This window comes from Notolepis coatsorum (assembly GCF_963971535.1).
Source record: "Notolepis coatsorum genome assembly, chromosome: 16".
NCBI classification, from domain to species: Eukaryota; Metazoa; Chordata; class Actinopteri; order Aulopiformes; family Paralepididae; genus Notolepis; species Notolepis coatsorum.
In genome coordinates this window covers 71340368-71363769 of record NC_140180.1, presented here as the reverse complement: position 1 = coordinate 71363769, position 23402 = coordinate 71340368, and the positions used below count along the sequence as shown (strand labels likewise).

The 23402-nt window shown below is 44.7% G+C and overlaps 1 protein-coding gene across 1 annotated transcript; it reads right to left on the bottom strand.

The window, feature by feature from the left end:
- Window positions 1–345: 345 nt before the first annotated feature.
- pdgfrl (platelet-derived growth factor receptor-like) lies at window positions 346–15821 on the bottom strand. Its single transcript, XM_084331309.1, has 6 exons — window positions 15577–15821; window positions 14153–14432; window positions 13763–13914; window positions 12559–12852; window positions 9560–9696; window positions 346–732 (listed from the first exon to the last, which is right to left on the bottom strand). Exons 1-6 carry the CDS (start codon window positions 15629–15631, stop codon window positions 544–546), a joined length of 1107 nt encoding a protein of 368 aa, XP_084187435.1. The 5' UTR covers window positions 15632–15821; the 3' UTR covers window positions 346–543.
- Between the last annotated feature and the right edge of the window lie 7581 nt (window positions 15822–23402).

Genomic DNA, 23402 nt, shown 5'->3' with positions numbered 1-23402 from the left:
TGGGGGGCATATGCGAGCAACGTTCAAGACGGGGGAGGGAAGAATTGGCACAGTGGAATTGGGATGGGAGAAAAATAGAAAAACAAATGTAATTCTTCTATCTTCAGTCATTGTTAATCCAAAAATAATGTTGAGGCACTGTGAGCAAAAGGAAGCTGGGAGATACTACTTGGTATAATAAACATGGCCCTGTGTAAACAGCAGTGAAACGGTTAACTGTTCAGGTGTAGCTTTATTTGTATCTCACAGGCAACATACTCAAAGTTGTGCTCCTCCTCGCCTTATTATAAATGATATTCCAGTGGTAAATGGAATGGTATATTGCCACATGGACCCACACAGGACTAGGTAGCAGATATTTTATTATATGCACACAGTCTACAGTTTAAAAAATATACATTCAAGTAACCTTATTCATCGATACTTACATTCGGATTTTGACTAGACGTCTGTGTTCTGGTTGGTGTGAGACAGTGATATGTAGGGTGTGTATATATATATATATATACGTCTCACATCGAACCTATAATTATGATGCCTCGGCTATTTAGAGACGATGTTGGTCGATACCATTGTCTCGCCGTGTTTGTTCTTGGCTCGACAAATGTACCTCCCGAAATCAATGGTCTCCAGGTCCTGTACGGTGATGACGCTCTGGGAGCTGCGGGTGGTGTGGCCCAGGCCTCTGCTCAACAGCCTCCACGAGCTCTGGGTGCTGGTGGGTCGCTGGTCCTGAACAGCAGAGAAACCGCACCGGTTTAGTATACGATTATGTTAAATACATTCCTTTTGAAATTAACTTGGATATTACTCATAGATAAAATAGTTCAAATACTGTTTTTCAAATGTAGATATTTTACTAAAACAATTTACAGACTTTTTACCTGTTATTTTTGGAGGTATAAGCTCAATCTCCAAAGAAAATGCTATCCTTTTATTAATTTCTTTGATCCACTTTCTCCTTTTTTTTCTATTTTTCTCCCATCCCAATTTAGCCGTGCCAATTCTCCTCTCCCCTTTCTTGAACGTTGCTTGCATGTGCCCCCCACTGGCCGGTTGTAGGGAGGATAGAAGCCCATCGCATGTCCCCTCCAACACTGGCGGACTCAGGGGGGGGGGGCAAGGGGGGCGATCCCCCCCCCCCCCCCCTGGTGCCCCCACGGTTGAAAAATGCGAGCTAAAGTGCCCTTTTGAATGGCGGAAAATGAGAAAGTGTGCCCTATTAGTGCTCTTCCAATGGTCTAAACTTGACCATGTGCCCCACGGTTAAATAATGTCATGCAAAAGTGGCCTTTTGAGTGGAAAGAATTAGAGGACGTGCCCATTTGTGCCCCTCCAATGGTCTAAATGTGGCACAGTTGAAAACATTGCGCTAAACCTAAAGTGCCCTTTTGAGTGAAAGAAACGAGAGGACGTGCCCATTGGTGCCCTTCCAATGGTTAAACTTGACCATGTGCCCCACAGTTGAAAACATCACGCTAAAGTGCCGAAAATGAGAGGACGAGCCCATTGGTTCCCCTCCAATGGTTAAACTTGACCATGTGCCCCCACAGTTGAAAACATCACGCTAAAGTGCCCTTTTGAGTGGCGAAAATGAGAGGACGTGCTCATTGGTGCCCCTCCAATGGTTAAACTTGACCATGTGCCCCCACGGTTTAAAAAAACGTCATGCTAAAGTGCCCTATTGAGTGGTGAAAACATAGCAAGAAAATTTTATAACGTGTCTTAATGACTGCTGTTAGTGGATAAAATGTGATACAGGTTACTAGGGCAGGCTTTCCCAAAGTGGGTGCCATGATGAAGACAGTCTAGGGGTGTTGCAAAATAGTTAAACCCTGCTTATATTCTAAACGCATTATATGGCCATTAGCAAATATTTTCTGAGTTTTTGCAAGGAACCGATGGGCTAATATCTAGCTAACATTTTGATGTTTCTCGATCTGCACTGTCCCTATTTTCCCCCCAATGTATCCTTTAGGTTAGGTTAGAGTAAGTTAGTTTAACTGAGGCACAAAGTCCAAGCATGCTGGGAACTTGAGGCACAACTCTGAGCAGCCCCGTCACTACAATATTCCATCCATTTAAGTTGTCAGTTTTAGACACGTCCCCTCTTGAATGTTCAGATGCCAGAGGGCTTAATGCAGTCTGAGCTGTAACCCTGCACCCTACTGCTGTGTGTGAGGTAGGTAATACAGCAAGCTTTCTTTGAAGTTGCAAAGATTGAGTTTGTTTGACCAATTATGCATTACTAAATACTAATGTATGTACACTGCAAGTGCTTTTATTGATGGCAGTATGCAGGCCTGGACTGGCCATCGGGAGCACCGGGAGTTTTCTGGCCTGGCCTGTGCTGATGAAAAAATATATATAATTACATAATATATATAATATAAAAAAAAATTCAGGCCACATAACTTAGAAGCAGGCTAGGCCAGTGTTTCTAGTTGCAGCGACGCGATAGTTAGATAACCTAAGTGCGGAACAACCAGGAGATCACTGTGACAATCAATCAATCTAATTTAATTGTATAGCACATTTCGACATGACTTCAACATGACACATGACACATGACACACGTCAACCAAAGTGCTTCACAGTAAGTCGCATAGCAAAAGAAAAGTGCTAAATCCTAAAATATTAAAAACAGACTAGTACAGAGAGTAACAGTCTAAACAGTCGTACATCTTTTATTCAACTTCAGTCCTGATCATAACCATTTTTTTTATGTTTGGTTTTTTGTAATGTCAGATTAAAAATGAAATACTCCCACTTTTCTGAAAAGAGTTGTTGTTAAATCTGACATTACAAAAAACAAAAATCCATCAAAATCAGTGTTGTTGCTAATCATTGACATATGCTAGCCTGTAATAACCCCCCCCCCAGAAAAATCTATATTGCATTTGATATATTATATTTTTTGTGTGTTTTTTTAACAATAATTTGTGATTTGTGACCTGATCTCATGTAACCTCACAAATGCAATGAACAAGGTCCAACACTGGTTGCAAAACTCATGCCTACTGCTAAATACAAAAAAAAACGATGCATGATGTTCAGCAAACGACCAGTTAGAATCACAAGGTCTAATGTGTTTCTGGGGGGGGAGGAACTGGAATTGGTTTCCCATTTCAAGTACCTCGGAATCATCTTGGTCTCGAACCTATCCTTTAAGAAACATATCAAAAAAGTTAAACGCACAATACATTTTTATTTAGTTCATTTTAGACACATCCGTCCTTTTTTAACGTGCAAAAACGTATCTTCATTGCATGATATTCTCACACATTGAATACTGCTTCACAAACTGGTCATTTGCTGGTGTCACTGTCATGAAACCCATCGAACAGCTTTATCATAGAGCCATCAAGGTATTTGCCAGGACGGGCGGCTGGGTGGCGTAGCGGAGATTGCACTCGTCACCAATGCAAGAGACTCCGGTCTCGACTCCCCGAGTCGGCATTGCCTGCGGCTTGGGCCAGTAGTCATACTATCTATTCTCAATTGGCAGAGGTAGCGGGTGGAAAGTCGATGGGTGGGGATTGGACATTGTGGACAGCGACTCCTACAGGTCGGTTGGGTGACGCCTGTACAGCAGAGACAGGAAGTATCGGGGGCAGCGTGAGCCTCCCACGGGTTACTCGGACTCCTCGCCACTGAGAGTCCGCGCTGTCTGGTGAAAAGATGCGACAGGGTGCCTCCTCGTGTTCCGGAGGGGACACGTGATGCAAGACTTCTATCCTCACTACAACCGACCAGTGGGAGGCATAGTCGAGCAACGTTCAAGACAGGGGAGGGGAGAATTGAAGGGGAGAATTGGCCATACGAAATTGGTATGGGAGAAAAATAGAAAAATAAGGAGAAAACGTGGATAAAAAAAAAAAGGTATTTGCCAAAATTTCTAAGTCTTAAAAAGCGCTTGTTTCATCTACAAATGCCTACATGGACTAGCTCCCCCTCCTGTATAGGCAGGGTGCGATCCAGGAGGGGAGCCCGGCGGCGTGTACCTGTTCCGCAACAGTAAGTGACTTCCGGGGTAGGCCTGATTGGCCCCGACAGGCACGTGACGCGGCAAACTCAGGACGCGCAACGAGGCTGCTGAGAGCTGTCGCGCGGAAATAGGCTGTCTATTGCCATTCTCTAACACAAACTCTAACCTTAACCAGCTCCTTAACAGCGCCTAAACTTAACCGTTCTAACCTTAACCAACTCCGAAACAATGCCTAACCTTAACCTTAACCTTAACCATGCCTAACCTTAACCATAGAAAGAATATTGCCATTCTCTAAGACAAACTCTAACCTTAACCAGCTCCTTAACAGCGCCTAAACTTAACCGTTCTAACCTTAACCAACTCCGAAACAATGCCTAACCTTAACCTTAACCTTAACCATGCCTAACCTTAACCGGCGAAAGAATACACGTTAAAAAAAAATCACGTAAAAAAAAAAATATTTGATGGGATTCGAACTCACCAACAACGGACCGCAGGATCGCAGGACCGCTGCTCTGCCAGGTGAGCTATAGCGCCGAATGAGAGTCATGGCGTATTTGGACGGTTACGTAATTCCGTAAGCTCTGCCGCTCGGCTCCGCGGAGCGTGCCGCGCGGCAGAGAAAGTTGCGCGTCACGTGCCTGTCGGGGCCAATCAGGCCTACCCCGGAAGTCACTTACTGTTGCGGAACAGTTACACGCAGCCCGCGGAGCTATAGCTCCCCTAGATCAGACACCAGCTCCCCTGCAAACTTGATTTGCGATTTTTTGGGGGGTCTCTAAATTACTGAAAATAAATGCTACTTTTGCCATGCATTTCTCATTTTTCTGTAATTTTCTGTATCATCATCGTGTATAATAATAAACGTATGCTATTTTGGATGTATGATTAATGATTTGCGCACTAATTCACACGTAATATGGCAACATGCATGCTATTCTTGCAATTACCATTCGGTGCGCGGCGGCGCTACAGCCTGCACGGCACTGTCGGCACACATCAAACTTGACCCGTATGTAACCTGTGCTGTGGCTGTTACTTGTTGACACAGACAGTGATCGTTTTGACAGCCAGTAAAATGTCTAAACGAAAACAAGTAAGCCTAACCAATTTTGGTTTCACGAAGACAGTGAAGCTGACAGAGCAGCAGGAGGCGGGAATCGGATCATCTACAGGCGCAATTACACCTGCGGCTGGTGCTGCTCCGGTGGCCGTGGGGATTATTATTAATATTACAACGATCGGTGACGGTGCCGGCGCCGAAGAAGCTGGAGATGGGGGTAAGTCAGGAGTCTGAGAGATAATCATCTCTATCTAACTAAATAGATTTTTTTTTATCATGGAATGTGCTGTGGAAGCCCCCCCCCCCGACGGCCGGACGGTAAGTGAGTTGTCCTGAGCACTCCTCGCCGCGCACCGCGCACCCCCCCCCCCCCAACCCCCGACGCGGGCTCACCCAAAGATCTTGCTATGGATCGCACACTGTGTATAGGAATTCATCTACAAAAAAAGAAACACTGGACTGCACCAGGTCAGACACCAGAGGTGACTGCATGGTCCAACGTAGACTGACAGGGCGGGGCTAGGGGGTGGCTACTCAAGCCCCGAATGTTTTCTGAAAAGCCCAGAATCTATTAAAAATATATATATATATATATATATATATATATATATATATATATATATATATATATATATATATTTTTTTTTTTTTTTGACAATTAATCATTGTTACATGAAAATATGTTTGCACCAGATTTAGCAGAAGCTAATTTCCATCTGTAGTCTATCCATCTGTAGTCAAATAACTGTATTTGAGTGAGTTAAGTCTTGGTGTTATGGTAGACTCAGACCTAAGCTTTAAATCACAATCAACAAGTTGACAAAAACATAATTCTTCCACCTTAGAAACATAGCTTTTGAGATATGTGATAACACAGGCTGCCGACATGTCTTTATGAATGGAAATATCGAATAAAAGAAACAACGATGAAAACCCGACTATACTCTGGTTTTCGGGGGTCCTGCCGCTCAATGTTCGGCGAGTTAACCCTAGATCTTAGATCCTAATATGAAAAACGATGTGATTTAATGTTCTATGTCTTACCTTGACTTTGTCTATTTTACTGCTATCTATTTTATGCTTTATGTCTGCCCTTTATGCATTGACCTTGATCTGCCAATGTTGTGCTCATTTTATGCCTGTCTTTTTGTACTGCTGTGAAGCACTTTGAGCTGCAATTCTTGTATGAAAGGTGCTATACAAACAGTATTATTATTATTATTATTATTATTATTATTATTATTATTATTATTATTATTATTATTATTATTATTATTATTATTATTATTATTATTATTATTATTATTATTATTATAAATTATTATAGTTTGCTTCATTAATTAAAGGGTGTGAATTTAAGTGTTCTCTAGTGCCTTTTGTCTGCTTTAAGGTGGTGGTATAAGTTAAAGGTTGTGGTGTCGAAGTAAAAAAAATCCGTGCCCGCTAACATGGGCACCTATCTGGGCTAAGCCCCGGATCTCCTACAATCCTAAATCCGCCCCTGCTGACCACGTTTGGCCAAAACGTCCTGTCTATAAAAGGCAGTCAAACATGGAACAGTCTCCCCATTTTAGTCTAGATGGAAACATAGGTCCACCTGCATAGGGTGGATTTTTTTTCACCACCTGTTTTTTCTTAATCCTTGAAGTGTCTATTTTAAGATTCTGCCAGGTAACATGTTGAAATAATGTCCCATGGGGTTTATTTTTAACCCTTTATTACACCTATCCTGAACCAAAACCTGAAAAAGAAAACCGCATAACTTTTGAAGTTAACAACATATAGAGACAAATAAAAAAAAAATCCAAACAAGTTTGACCCAAGGAATTCAGTACAATTGTTATGTTTAAGATTCAAACACATCTTGATACATTTTCAGGACATAAAAAGCCAGAAACGATGAAAAAAAACGTATATCACATCTCTATTTTCTCTTTTTACTAAAATATAGTGCATTGGACGAGATCTATTTAGGTTAATATTGCTCCAGCTCATCCACATTATGTTTTGCATACTCTGCCTCCTTATTAAGAGCTTCTTGCTCTTCTGACTCCACTTTCTGGGCCAGTACCACCACAAGAGAAGAAGGGAGGATGGGTCCAACCGTCCAGACAGGCTCTAACACCCCCTCATCCATCATCCTCTCCCAGCCCATATCCTGATCTAGGGTTTGGGCCTCTCAAATATTGGCTGGTCTGCTCTTTTGTAGCAGGCAACTCTGAAGTTGACTCGCTATAAATGTGGGATGCGACAGACCTTGGGAGGAGGCAAGGTCTTCTACTTTGGATCTGGATATGCCCATCAACCTCCAAGAACTCATGCATTACCCCCTCTCGCCTCATGCACTTGGCTCTCCCGATGGCTTTTTTTCCAAGACAAACAATGATGATCCTCCTCTACCAGCATGACCAACCTCTCCATATACTGATGATCCTCCTCTACCAGCATGACCAACCTCTCCATATACTGATGATCCTCCTCTATCATGTCAGCATGACCAACCTCTCCATATACTGGTGATCCTCCTCTACCATGTCAGCATGACCAACCTCTATATACTGATAATCCTCCTCTATCATGTCAGCATGACCAACCTCTCCATATACTGATGATCCTCCTCTACCATGTCAGCATGACCAACCTCTATATACTGATGATCCTCCTCTACCATGTCAGCATGACCAACCTCTCCATATACTGATGATCCTCCTCTATCATGTCAGCATGACCAACCTCTCCATATACTGGTGATCCTAATTTACCATGTCAGCATGACCAACCTCTATATACTGATAATCCTCCTATATCATGTCAGCATGACCAACCTCTCCATATACTGATGATCCTCCTCTACCATGTCAGCATGACCAACCTCTCCATATACTGATGATCCTCCTCTACCATGTCAGCATGACCAACCTCTCCATATACTGATGATCCTCCTCTACCATGTCAGCATGACCAACCTCTCCATATACTGGTGATCCTCCTCTACCATGTCAGCATGACCAACCTCTCCATATACTGATGATCCTCCTCTATCATGTCAGCATGACCAACCTCTCCATATACTGGTGATCCTCCTCTATCATGTCAGCATGACCAACCTCTCCATATACTGATGATCCTCCTCTACCATGTCAGCATGACCAACCTCTCCATATACTGGTGATCCTCCTCTACCATGTCAGCATGACCAACCTCTCCATATACTGATGATCCTCCTCTATCATGTCAGCATGACCAACCTCTCCATATACTGGTGATCCTAATTTACCATGTCAGCATGACCAACCTCTCCATATACTGATGATCCTCCTCTATCATGTCAGCATGACCAACCTCTCCATATACTGATGATCCTCCTCTATCATGTCAGCATGACCAACCTCTATATACTGATGATCCTCCTCTACCATGTCAGCATGACCAACCTCTATATACTGATGATCCTCATCTACCATGTCAGCATGACCAACCTCTCCATATACTGGTGATCCTCCTCTACCAGCATGACCAACCTCTCCATATACTGATGATCCTCCTCTATCATGTCAGCATGACCAACCTCTATATACTGATGATCCTCCTCTACCATGTCAGCATGACCAACCTCTATATACTGGTGATCCTAAATCCTAATTTACCATGTCAGCATGACCAACCTCTGTCTATATACTGTACTGGTGATCCTCCTCTACCATGTCAGCATGACCAACCTCTGTCTATATACTGGTGATCCTCCTCTACCATGTCAGCATGACCAACCTCTGTCTATATACTGGTGATCCTCCTCTACCATGTCAGCATGACCAACATCTATATACTGGTGATCCTCCTCTACCATGTCAGCATGACCAACCTCTCCATATACTGATCATCATTGGACTCAGCACTTCTGGTAAATCATAAAAATACTCAAACCGGCCGAGGAGGTAACATTATTTGTCACTGAGTTGAGAGCTCCCCAGACTACAGCAAACTTAACGTTCGGCAATGGCGATCGCCTAGAGCGAACTATTGGATATTATTATGAAGAGGAAGAGGACAAACGGTGACGATCCATCCATAACATAAGGTGCGTTTTCACCAGACTATGTTGGATTCTAGTATTTTCAAACAGGCTGTTTGGACGTACGTTCCTGGATGTAACATTAGCCTGGCATTGCTAACGGGCCAACTAATATTATATTTATTGATCCTGTTATCACACTTGGAACAAGAGTGGACAGGCTTTTGGTGGACCTGCTGACAAAAGGTAACGTCTATTTTACCGTACCCCATCATAAAACATGCCTTTGTAATTATTCCAGCGTCGTATACTCCCCTGTTGGAGTATAAATAGTGCCTGTCAAATGAGCCATACTATTGTCTCAAGAGCTATAATATAGAATATACGATGGGTCTGCAAACATCGTGAAAATTGTCAAAAAAGCTGGCTCCAGGGAGTAAAGATGGAAAAACAGCGTGGCAGTCAAAGAGTTAACGGGTATCGTCCTCCTCACCTGGCCCGGGTAAATCCAGGTGAAGCTCACATCCACGTCTGGTTCTCCCAAGACGGTGCAGGTGACATTGATGTTGTCACCGCCTCTGGCAGATTCAGACGAGGCCTCCAGGCTCACAAAAGGTGGCCCACTAGGAACTGTGGAGAAGAGATAGAACGTAATGAACCATTTGTCTAAATCGGGGGTCGGAAACCCGCCGCTCTGAAGCGTCATGCGGCTCCTCAGCCCCTCTGCATGGCCCCTTTTGGGACTGTGACGCACGCCAACATGGCTGGACGAGTGAATACACCATCCCTTATATGACTTGATTGATTGAACATTTTATTAACAGATTGCAGAATGGGTACAATACAGTATGGCTCAATACACACAATTGTTAAGGGGATGCAGACCAGAGAAAGACTTTCGTCTTGTTTACATCAGGGTCCCCCATTTTCAATTCATCATAACATTTATGACATACAAGATATACAAATATACAGTACTGTTTATTTACAGGCCGAGTTTCTAAAAGAGAATATATACATTTGAGGGGGAGGAAACTGTACATTGGGGGGGGGGGTTGTTGGACATTTATCGGGGCCAGTTTCGAATTGCGGCCTCCCGTAGGCGCTTTTTTAGAGCGGTTTTAAAGGTGGGTAGGGATTCACATTATTTTACGGCTGTGGGTAGGGCGTTCCACATTGATGTGGCATAATTGCGAAACGTGTTTAGTCCCTTGTTTGAGCCGAATCAGGGTTTAACATGATTTGTGGAACTCCCTCTGGTGTTGTGGTCGTGGTATTCACTGACCTTTGGGAAGTATTTTGACATGTACATGGGTACCTTAGTGGTGTAGTGTATCTTGTAGACCAGGCCCATTGCAAGTTGCTGTACTCTGTCGCCTACTCTAAGCCATCCTAGGTTGTCAAAATGGGCAGGGGTGAGGTGGGTTTTAGGAGTAAGGTCAAGCAGTAGTTTGACCAGTTTGTTTTGTGATGTTTGTAATCTTGTTTTTAGTGCCTTTGAGGTGCTTTGGTACCATGATGTGTAAGCATAGTCGTAGTACCCTTGAATGAGTGCTCCTTTTAGAGTCTTCAGGGTATTCTTGTTTACCAGAGAGGAGATCCGGTACAAGAATCTTGTTCGTTGGTTGACTTTTTTGATTACATTGGTTGCCATTTTGTCACAGGAAAGATTTGCCTCTAGGATCGAACCCAGATATGTAATTTCATCTTTCCTTGTGACAATATTGTCACCCATTGTAACTGAGAAGTCGTTGGCCTTGCTGAGTTTGTTATTTGATCCAAAGAGAATGGACTCTGTTTTACCCGGGTCTAATGATAGTTTATCAGCGAGCCAGGTGCCGATTCTGCCGAGTTCAGAGCTGAAGGCTTTTTCAACCTGTAACTTGTCCCTGTCAGAGACCAGCAGGGCTGAGTTGTCCGCGAACAGGAACAAGTTGCAGTCACAAGCTGACGACATGTCATTTGCATAAATTAGGAACAGTAGCGGTCCTAGTATGCTTACTTGTGGAACACCACAGCTCACTGGGAGGGGGGTGGGGGGTGGGGGGGGGGGGGGGGGGGTAGGGTACTGTTTACCTCCACCATCTGTTCTCTCCCCTCCAGGTAGGATTGCATCCAGCTCACTGAGGAACTATAAAAACCAATCGTTTTTAGTTTGTCAATCAGAATGGAGTGATTGACCATTTTAAACATTTTAAATCGTTTTTATAAACTGGTCAACACGGCTCAAAACGGCTTTATTTCCGGCTTTGGGTGCCTGATGCGCCTGCGCTGTGATCACCCAAAGCCGGAAATAAAGCCGGTTTAAGCCGTGTTGACCAGTTTATAAAAATTATTTAAAATGTTTATTAGCAACGCCGAGCTTTCAAACCCTAGCGTTTGTCTGTCCAAAACCCTCGTGCAACTGTGAGTACCTTTGAAATTTCTTTGCGACACCTGTACGACAAGCGTTTTGATAGAGAAAAGCGAGACAGACTTAATTGTAGGATTTTTCAATGGTCATATAAGGGATGGTGTATTCACTCGTCCAACCATGTTGGCGTGCATCACAGTCCCGAAAGGGGCTCCCCCTCTGCAGTGGCTCCCTGTAGCTTTGAAAATAAATGATAATAATTATGGAAATTAATAATGGCTATTTTTATTTTAAAAGGAACGAGATCGAGGTGATACTGTGACACTGAAATAAAAAAGTGTTTAATATTGCGTCAACTAAAATATCCATCACACCCTGCCTTTCCCTGCCGTCTGCAGGTGACTAATCTTGAGTTTCCGACCCCCAGTAAGCTAACCATGGATAAATCCAAAAGAATAGCAGTCTTGGGAGTAAAATAGAGGGTTTAATTCAGTGTGGACAGGTTAATTTGCCTAACTGTATGGTTGATATGTGGCTAGAAATGAGCAAACAACAAAAAAACGCCACTTAAAAAAATCTAAAGCATGTATTTAACAAAGTCAAATTTGTTATATTAACTTAAATAAATAAACAAAAACTAAAAATATACTTATGTTGACGAAAATGTCCAATAGGCCTAACTAAATAACAGATTACAATCATTATGTTGCAACAAAATAGCCTAGATAAAGGCATAATAGCCAGTCAGACTGACTCGCATGGTCCCGATTTATTTGTTCTTTCTTGTTGAGGAAAATCAGCATATCGACATGGTCAGACGGGAGCACGTGCAGCTGACATCTAAGCAGCATGTGTGAAATGATCTACTCCCTTGTATCAGTCAACATTGTGAAATTCCTTCAGACTGAACCGCACCCTGTTTCCATGTCATAAATTCACCACTGACACAACTTGCAGCTAGAATACATAGAAGACAGAAAATTCCATCCATTGAAGGGAAAATCTCACTTGGCAGGGATCCACTTAAAGCAGAGAGCAGCACCATAAAAGTGAGCTTTTGACGCATTTCTTGATTCATGACTCAGTGAAAAAGCCTCTGATGCTTGCAATCAATAAAACAAAATGCGTGATTGCGGTACCCTCCACGTAGAGCAGCTGGTACTTGGTGGAGACTTGCGGGGTGGCCCGGGTCACGGCCTTGCAGTAGAAGACTCCCCTGTGCTCCAGACTGGGGTTCTGCAGGATGAAGCCCTTGGTGGGGTCATAGGACACCAGGGTCCCGTCCGCTGGGATCTCCTCTGGGGGAACCTCCTTGTGCAGGGATACCTTAGCTGACGGGTCACTCACACGACAGGGCACGATGGCGGGATTGTCCGGGCGCAGGTAGACGATCTCAAAGTGGATGGCGGAAGGGACAAAAAGACTGTCCCTTTCTGGTTTGAGAAAAAAGTTTGAGAAAAAATATATATAAAAAGCATATATAATAATAATATATCAGACTTATATAGTGCTTTTCTGGGTACCCAAAGACTTTACATGGATCATATAAAAATATAAAAAAATAAAATAATGATACAATTCTGTGTCAACAAGGGAGGTTGACAGCAGTTTAGGTGTGAAGCCTGTGAAGAGGTGGTTTTGAATGTTGGCAGTGTGGGGGCATTTTTTTATGCGTCGGGAGGGGCATGTTGTTGGAGGTCAGAAAGGTTGGGGGGGGGGGGGTCAAGTTGTTGAGGGCCTTGTAGATGGTGAGTAAAATGTTGAAGTCCTGTATTTAACCGGGAGCCAGTGGAAGTCAGGTATTATGTATCTCCCTCATGAGTATACAAACAAAACAAAAAGATACTGTATGCCCTATACAGGACACTGTTGTCCAATACCCGTTAGGCCACAGACCCCCATTTAATACGATTATTTCTGAGGGACCCCATCTGAGAATATTATAAGATATATATAACTCCAAAACTTTCCACACTCTTTCCTATATCCTCTCCTTGAGCTAAATTGTGAAATGGAGACATTTAAGGTATATTATAGATAAAATCTTTATGTATAGTAATCATTTGAAAAAAAGATTTTAGAAAGGTGCAGAATATTTTATAAATTTTGCGTTTACATGTTGTGTGCATGTATCCCCTCCCTACTTCCCATTGCGCCACGTGGAATATACATGATTGGATCAATTACATGCTGGTGCTCTAGTGTGACATCTAGCGGCTGAATGTTATCTATAGCACCTATAGCAAACTATTCAAAGATTTTCTGGGGAACCCTTCAAGGACCCTTCCCCGGACCACACATTCAGACCCGCTGCCTCAGGGCTGTTGGATGTCACATGTTCACCTGTGAAATAGATGTATGAGACAGAGGTGCGATCAGGGTCCTTGTGACACTCGTTTCCATCGCACAGGAGAACCCAACAGCTGTACGACCCCGTGTCGGCAGCAGAGGGTGACGTCAGGATCAACTGACTGTACTTGTCACTTTGCTTTATGCTGAAGTGGGGAGAGCAAAGGTAAATACACTCACAGACAAATCCTTCATTATAAACACACTGCGATTAAGTTTATTTGCACATAATTAAAACAATAATAAAGAAACACATGGGTATTTTAAAGAAGCATGTGCAGGAAGAGAAACCCAGGGTTTATTGGGATGGATGGCTCCCCTCAAAATTTGAACAAACCTGATATAATATTAACAAAGGGAAAGGATCATCTCTCAGTGAAATACCTGAGGCGGGAGTCGTTGAAGGTGTCCAGGTAGGGGGGGTAGGACCAGCCGATGTTGCCACCTTTACACCGCAGCTCCATAGCCCTGCCAGGAGTCAGGGTGGTGCTGTCGGCCAGACGCAGGAAGCGGCCCTTGTCCAGGACCTGTGTGAGCAGGGACTGGCCTCTCTCTCCCGCGTCCTTCTCCTTCAGCTTGGGATGACGCAGCTTCACCCGCTTGCCCCCGGGCCTGATGCGGTTCTCTCCTGCATCTTTCCTACGTTTGGGTTGTTGGCAGGCACCTAAACAAGCATGAGGGAGAGATATCGTTGAGATGTAGTATAGGGAGAGGAGTAGAAGAAGGGATTAAAGGTGCTATAGATAAACATTTATGTAGAGTAATAAAAGTATTGGTTTTCCCCAAAAACATTTTATTAATGAATGAATTTATCATTGAAAAGATTTAAAAAAAAATAAACGTTTACATATTGTGTGCATGTATTGCTTCCCTACTTTCCATTTCCCCACATGGAATGCACCTGATAAATTACATGCTACTGCTCTAGTGCGACATATAGTGGCTGAATGTTATCTATAGAACCTTTAAGAATAAGAAATACTACCATCCTGAACTGCCCCGGGATGCATTTTGAACATGGACAGAGAGCAGAAAGTCAGACTAGTGGTGAACCATGTTCAGTTTACCCATCTGGAGCGCTGCTCTATACTTCCCTCCCAGCTGCATCAACAGTGCAACAGGAACCCAGGAGGATTCCAGGAGAATTTTATTACTGGCACAAAATGTCCTGACCCAACCCCAGCCCCTCAGTCATCAGTCTACTCTATTCTGTTTATTATGAATAATATCAGTAGCTTATTACATGTGATGGACGTGGATATACAGTATGTTCTCATAGCTTCAGCATAAAAGGTCATGGGAGATATGAACTGTAGAAAACCAGTTGTCAAAAAGGTTTATCGCAAAAGTGTCGGGAGAGAGTTTGTGGTTTTTTCTTTTACTGTTCTATGTAGACCGGGTTGGCCCCGACAAAAAACACCTCTTATAAGTCGTATAAAACATTTTCCAGTTTCTCTTGCCTAGAATCTCCAATATGCAGAGAATAGTTGAGGCAGCATGTCCCTGAAGCCACATGACACGATATATACATGAGATTAGTTACTGTCTTATTATGTACAGTATATACTTGGCTGTCTTCCACACCTATACTCCCATCATAGAGGCTCAGGGAGCTTCAGGCAATCTCTGTCAAACCTCAGTTTATCTAAATCCTCACCACTGCTCTCACATCAGAGATAGGTAATCGTGATGGATGGAGTCAGTAGAAATCACACCATGCTGAAAGAAAGACTCAGTAGGAAAACGAATGGAGGGGAAAGGGCACAAAGAAAAGTGCCAGATGTGGAAGCAAGAAGAGAGTTACTCACCATTGTGGAGCTCCACCCAGAGCACTGCCAGGCAAAGGAGAACCCAGAGCTTCATGGTGTGTGCGTAGACGGGACGGGGTGTTAGGGGTCTCTAGGGCCGGAGTGGCCGGTGAGAGTTGGGAGAAGGACACAGCAGGAAAAGGAGGTCAGACTTGGAGGAGAACACGGCGGGAAAGCGGGTCAGACTTGTAGGCTTTGCAGGAACTCTGCAGGCTCCAGCTGCCCTGTTTAGATTAGCAGCCCCATCCTCCTCAGAAAAATAAAGAAAGGGGGGTAAAATGGGGGGGGGGGGGGGGGTTGTAGGGGAATACCTTCTGCTCACTCCCTCTCTCCAGACCGGAGCCCTCTGGTGGACCCGAGTATTGAGTACACCCTACAACCTCAAGCACCTCGAGTCGGTTATCGAAACGCAATATACAGGAGTAGTGTTCATTTCAATGTGGTCATCGAGCACTCAAAGTATTTCCATCTGCTTCACGAGCGTTGGAACAACAAGATATGGTTATTCCTCATACACTATAATTAAGCAATATCACAGGAGAGGAAGTGAATGAATGAATGAAAAATGTATGTAACAGATTGCGTTCCACATTGATGTGGCATAATTGCGAAACGTGTTTAGTCCCTTGTTTGTGCCGAATCTGGGTTGCACATGATTTGTGGAGCTCCCTCTGGTGTTGTGGGCGTGATATTCACTGACCTTTGGGAAGTATTTCGACATGTACATGCCATGGGTACCTGAGTGGTGTAGTGTATCTTGTAGACCAGGCCCATTGCAAGTTGCTGTACTCTGTCGTCTACTCTAAGCCATCCATAGGTTGTCAAAGTGGGCAGGGGTGAGGTGGGTTCTAGGAGCAAGGTCAAGCAGTAGTCTGACCAGTTTGTTTTGTGATGTTTGTAATTTAGTTTTTAGCGCCTTTGAGGTGCTTTGGTACCATGAGGTGCAAGCATAGTCGTAGTACCCTTGAATGAGTGCTCCTGCCAGAGTCTTCAGGGTATTCTTGTTTACCAGAGAGGAGATCCGGTACAAGAATCGAGTTCGTTGTTTGACTTTTTTTTATTACATTGGATGCCATTTTGTCACAGGAAAGATTTGCCTCTAGGATGGAACCCAGGTATGTAATTTCATCTTTCCTTGTGACAATATTGTCACCCACTGTAACTGAGAAGCCGTCGGTCTTGCCGAGTTTGTTATTTGAACCGATTGATTGATTGATTGATTGATTGATTGAAAACTTTATTAACAGATTGCAGAATGGGTACAGTACAGTACAGCTCAATACATACAATTGTTAAGGGGATGCAGACCAGAGAAAGACTTTCGTCTTGTTTACATCAGGGTCCCCCATTTTCAATTCATCGTAACATATATGACATGATGTTAGCATGATTTACAGTCCAGAAAGGGGCTGCTATGTTACACTGAATATCAGCACAGTTGTGATTCAGCCGTAGTTGGGCCGATTGTTTTATACAATATAATCCCCATTTATTAGTTAACAGTAATAAACTACAACACATTATGATTTGTTTGTTTATTTAATCATTTATTTAGCTCTGCCAAAAAAAAATCACAACTGTGCTCTTCAACTTGTATTACCAATGAATGGTTAGTAATAGAACACTTATGTGTGGAGTACAGTAATACACATAGTTCTATTTCATTATGGCTTTCGCTCAGCATCAGTTGCATAATATCTCGCTTCAGTGGATATGCACTAAATAAATTTCAAAATGTACCTTTACATACCAACATCCGTCTGACCACACCCCCATCTGCTGCCTACATAAGCAGGGGTGGGGCCACACACTCATCTCCTTCTCAAATTTCATCCACAATATAGTGCCTGTATACCACCACTTGGCGAGGAAGAAAGTATTAGCTGGAGAAAGGAAAACAGAAGAACAAGGAGATACGTTGACATTATATCTTTATTTTCTCTCTCACTATTTTGGAGAAAATACGGCGATATTGTCTTCGTCACTGGAGTGTCTGGAAGATGATGATCATTCTAAACCTCCACCGTTTTTTTCGTATTAGGGGCTCGCGTCGCTGATATACTCCCCAAACTGCAGTCCTCCTTTGCTGCGGCTGGATGGGTTTGGCCCTCCGGCCATGCAGCTGGACTGTGGAAGTCTGTTGTGAGGGACTGGTTGGTTTTCGAGCCTGGGTGAGTAATGTTTTGCTTGCGAGCGCCAGTTGTCTGTTAGTGCTATGGGGGCTAGCTGACAATTTTTACGAAAGCCGGCCCCAGATTAGGGTCCTCTGTTCGGCCTCTTAGGCGACGGTGGAGGATCTTGGTCTGAAGCCCATGATGGTCAACTAGTGGGCCGCGTCCAGGACCTGGTGAACCCAGGATTCTCTGGACAAGCGAATGCTTCTCTGTCCCGTGCAGGCCCCATCTTTCACATAAAAGTGAAAGTACACCCTAACAAGGAAATGTGGGCATGGATGTTCGTTATCAGAAGATCCATGTTCAAGTCGGTTGCAGCCCAGATGGGACTTGTGCCGGCTCCGCCGTATGTCTGGTAAAATCACCGTTGTAAACTGTGTTGACATTTCTTTTTCTCTTCTCTCTTAAAGGATGAGGAGGGTTTCAGACGGCGGCCTGTCTGAAGTGTGGCTTGTTATGTCGTTGTGTACAGTTTGAATGAATGAATGAATGAATGACTTTATTTGACAATATAAAAAATAAACATGTGACAGAAGAGCACAGTCGGGATATACTGCCAAGGATGAAACACAAAAAAGCTCAGAGCTTATTTCCATTGTGGTCCTTGTAGGGGGGTGGGAGAATGTGATGCTTAAAACATGCATCATACAAAACGTGACATCACAACACATCACATATACCATTTAACATTTATATACATACAGACTCATACAACATGCAAGGGTGCCTTAAGCTAAGTGTCTAGGTATAGTCCCTTTTGAGCCATGTCTTCAGGCTGGACTTGAATCTAACGGCACTGTCTATCTATGGTTTTCAGTTCACTGGGCAGACTATTCCAATAGACAGCTGCTGAATATAAAAATGACTCCTTCCCCATACAGCTCCTGAATCTGACTGGCACAAAGTCAGTTGAGCTGCGCCTAGTTTGGTAAGCATGGGTGTCTCTGATTCGGTTGAAGTAGTTGTTAAAGTACACTGGCACTACCCCATGCACTATTCTGTGAACTAGGCACATCCCTATCTGGTTTACTCTGTCTTCCACCTTAAGCCATCTCATGACCTCAAAGTGAGATGGGTTAAGGTGGGTTCGAGCAGGTAGCCTTAGTATTACCCTGATTAGCTTGTTTTGTGATGTCTGTAGTTTTAATTTCTGACTTTTGGGGGCACTGTTGTACCAGGAGCCACACGCATAGTCATAGTGACACTGTATGAGAGCTCCAGCAAGAATCTTCATCGCTGACTGATCTAAAAAATGAGAGATTCTGGCTAGGTATCTAGTCCTGAACATTTATCTTTGTAAGTGCTTGGTGAGCCATGCTTTCCCCTGATAAGCTGTTTTCCAGGACGCAACCGAGATATTTCACAGATGTTTTGTCTGTGAGAACAGTATCTCCTATTCTAATGTTAAAACATGGCGATTTTCTGAGCCTGACCTTTGACCCGAATAAAATTGACTCAGTCTTCCCCACGTGGAGGGACAGCTTGTTGTGGCCTAGCCAGTCGCTAACCTTCTCTAGTTCTGCACTCAATGTCTGCTCAACCACTTGTTTGTCTTTGTGAGACACTAGTAGGAAGACTGAAGTCATTCATTCATTCATTCATTCATTCAACTTCGCTGTCCCGTTAACCAGATTGCAGTTCTCTTGGCCTGCGCTCAGGGTAGGAGTCCCGACCGGACTTTAAACACTTCTTCTTTCCTTCCCTTCTAAATGTTTGTAATAATGATGTTTTCCAAAACGTGTGTTGCTGCAATACATTGAGGATACGACGCGTGTTGTGTGTGAATTGTCTTGTCACTGGTATAGCTTCTCTCTCCATAGAAATCGGGTTGTTGTTTACATGTGTAAAAGAAAAATGATCTGGTTAGTTGTGATGAGAACATGTGTGTTCATGTAACGTGAACTCACAACTAAGGGGGTTAATTAACCTATGAAGCTATGCTTAGTGACATGTGATTGAGGAATGAATTCTTTTCTCAGCCTGTAATGACAATGAACAGTGTGTTCACATTAACAGGGTTACCTGTTCAACTTGGTCGTATCAAGGGTAAGGAAGGAGGGGTGATCCCCCCGGTTTCCCTGGGGCTTCCCCCCCTCCTCTCAGACATGTTGTTTACAATATATTGTGTCACTGTGTTTGTGGGGATACGATGTAACCCTCAGCTTAATTGCTGGGGTTGTGCTTTCCGCTTGAGAAACAATTTTTTCCTAAAGAAAAGATTGTTTGGTCACTTATCATGTGTGCTTAGCAAGGCCTGTGGCCAATACGTAATCGAGGATTCTGTATTCTCTCGTTATGAAAAACGGCGTTCCTCTGTAGCAAGAGTGTACTTTGCCATTTTTTGTTGTGATGAAGGGTTGTGTGTGTCTTGTTATCTACAACTGGGTTAGGTTTGGCCCACAGAAGCACATATGTAAGTCTGGTACCGGGGCTCTTAAAGGGGGCCATCTCTGTTCTGTGTTTTTTCCTTAGTAAAAATCAGATAGCAGGTTAGCACATGAGCTATGTGAGGCTGTTCGATGCTTCATGTAGCAGGCTATGACTTTGTCATGCTCTACTTGTCATTACATCGTATCATGGGTGTGGGGTCGTAAAGGGGTGAACTGGTAATCCTTTCCTCCCCCTTTCTGTTTGGTCAGGGGTTAAAACCTCCTGTCCTTCAAGGTTCCTGTCACGTTGCTGTTCGGCACGTTACAGGGTAAGAGGGGGGGGGGGGAGGGAGTTTCATGGTCCCACGCCCTGGAAGATTGGGCATGTGCACCGCGGAAATTCCCCCGCCATAGAGTACGTCACTGAGCGCGTCTCTGTTGGTAAGACTTCCGTGGGTTGTTCAGGTCCATGTTATGGATCTGTTTCAGGGAGTTGTCAGAGCTCCTCCTCACGAAGCTCCTCCTCGGGGAGAAGTGCCTTCTGTGAGTTCGGACTCTCCTTCCCTGTGAGGGAGCCTCCTCAGAGTTTCAGAGCCTCCTCCTCAGATTGTCAAGGTGAGTAGAACTTCAAAAAGGAGTTCTGCTCTATTGTGTGTGTATTCGATTCAATTCGATTGTTGAGTGTGTATTGGTTCAGTGCCTCCTCCTCGGAGAGCCCTAAACCAAGTGTTACATAGCTCAATGTTGCAATATATTCTTTTCAATCTATACAGCTTGCGTGGGAAGTCTCTCTGGGGATTTCCGTCTCCTCCCTGTGGCGAGGGTGGTGGGATGTAAAAATGTAAAAAAAAATTACCCTCAGCTGCGTCACGTGGGATTCATGTCAGTCTGTGTTTCTTTCTTTTTTGAATAAAAAGAGGAAGGAACATGAAGCACGACGGCTCCTTGTCGTTCTCCCAGGCGACTTGGAGGAACAATGTTTGGTGTCTTGCTAGACTATCCATTGATGTGTTTGGGTCTCGACGCGTATGTAAGTGCTGGCTCTGGGTGTTTCTGATGGGAATCACGCATGAGGCTGGTGCGCCTTGGTTGCTTGTTATTAAAACAGCGTTTTTATAGGGCAACTGGGATGGAGTTTTGTCTCTTCCGAGCGCCAGTTTACTAGGTTGTCTCGATGAATTCTCGTTCATATCTGGGGGATGTTAATGGAATAGATCAGAACATAGGTAGAGGGGTCTCACGCCCTTGGGGTGGGCCACTGAGCGCGGTCCAAATGGGACAGTCTGGGTGGCGCCCTCTTTTCATGTTTTAGATCGACACGCATACCTACCCCCTCTTCTGGAGTGGGCATGTCGGCGTGGTTAGGGCACGGGACTGGTCTGGTCGCGCTGGTCCAGTTCAGTTAACCCGTTGTCCGCCGGGGATGCAGACCTGCTGTTCTGGTACCCTGAGGGACTTGTGCTTTTTTTCGGGGGGAAAAATTCCGGGTCGGCCCGGGTGTCACAGGGTTAGGCGTTATGGAGACCCTTTGTTGGGTACATGTTGTACTCTGCACTATCGTAATGGCTTACGGCCATACCAACCTGTACATGCCCGATCTCGTCCGATCTCGGAAGCTAAGCAGGTTCGGTCCTGGTTAGTACTTGGTTGGGAGACCGCCTGGGAATACCAAGTGCGGTGAGCTTAGGGCTGGTTCTCCATTATTTTCGCTCCTCTCTCACGCGTGGCGAAGAGGGGGCTGTTGGGGTGGTCTTTTGGACCTCCTCTGGTAACCCTGTGTGCTTCCCGAGCCGCCGGGCCCGGTCCGAAGTAATGTTTCGTCGACCCGTAGGCCTGGAATAACCCTTTTTTGAAAACTGAAACACTTGTACTGCGGTATAGCCAGTGTATACCCGCAGGTGTGTTTTGGAGTTTTTTCTTGAGGGGTTATAGGAACAACCACCGCATGTGGTACCAAGAGGGTGGTTGATTCCCTGGTGTGTTGGAGCAGAGTCAACTCCCGGGTTACCCGGTTGAGTGTGCCCCTGCACGTTCATGACGTCTGCCAATCATGTCAGCCTTCTCTGCCTCGACCCCTCTGGGTGGTTTTTTTTTAATGGAGGCTTTGTCATGGTGATCAACAATGCCAGCATACGCCCCTTCCGCCGGGGGGGCTGTTTTCAGCTGACTCCTTTGGCGCCTGTCTCGTCCGCAGTGCTCCAGGCTCAGGTTACAGCCTGCTGCCTGGTTTCCCCGGTGCGCTGCCTGCTTCCGTTGGTTAACCTTTTTTGAGTGCTTACGGCCATGCTGACTGCCTGTTCTGCAGGGTCAGTGTGCCAGGCGGTGTGCTATTGGGGGGAAAGGGCCCGCTCTTAGAGGGGCCTTATCCGAATACGCTGGCGATGTGGGGGGCGGTGTCACTAAGTGACCACCTGGTGGGGTCTTGATGCCTGGCGTCATTGACCTCTCCGGGCCCCCTTTTTCCAGGGGATCCAGTCCCTTCAGTGGGTCTGGGTCTTCCTTCGCGCTCCGCTGCTACAGCCTTGCCACGGGGTTGGGTTTGCTCTTGACCCCGTGATTTTGGGGGCAGTAACAAGGTTTGTTCCTTCCGTTCGTTCCCTGGTGGCAAGCGTGTTGTGCGTGTGTGTAGTCGTGGGGTCAAGCCACGGTCTGCTCACCCTGTGCGTTGAGTTGCTTGAGTTCCTCTTCGCACGGTCGGATCCGTCTCCCTCCCGTAAGCCTCCAATAGGGGGGTATCCTCCATTAGGGAGGGTCGGGGGGCTCGGTCCTCCCCGGTCTGATGGTTGTGGGGGGCCTCAGCGGGGTACATTTGTCGAGCTATGGCTCCCGCTCAGCTCCTGTTATGCAACTGATGCTGAGCGAAAGCCATAATGAAATAGAACGTAAGGTTATGTATATAACCAAGTTCTATGAATTATGGCGACGCTCAGCATCAGGACGCCGCTGCGGCCCTTGATCTTTCATTGTGGTGAAATTTGTTGGGAAGGAGATGAGTGTGTGGCCCCACCCCTGCTTATGTAGGTAGCAGATGGGGGTGTGGTCAGACGGATGTTGGTATGTAAAGGTACATTTTGAAATGTATTCAGTGCATATCCACTGAAGCGAGATATTATGCAACTGATGCTGAGCGTCGCCATAATTCATAGAACTTGGTTATACATAACCTTACGTTAAATGTCCCAGTGCTGTTATACTGAATATCAGCACTCGTGGAATGCCTCTTGTCCAATCAGATGACTTGGTTGGAACTAACTGTTGTATAATAGATATTAGCATACAATAA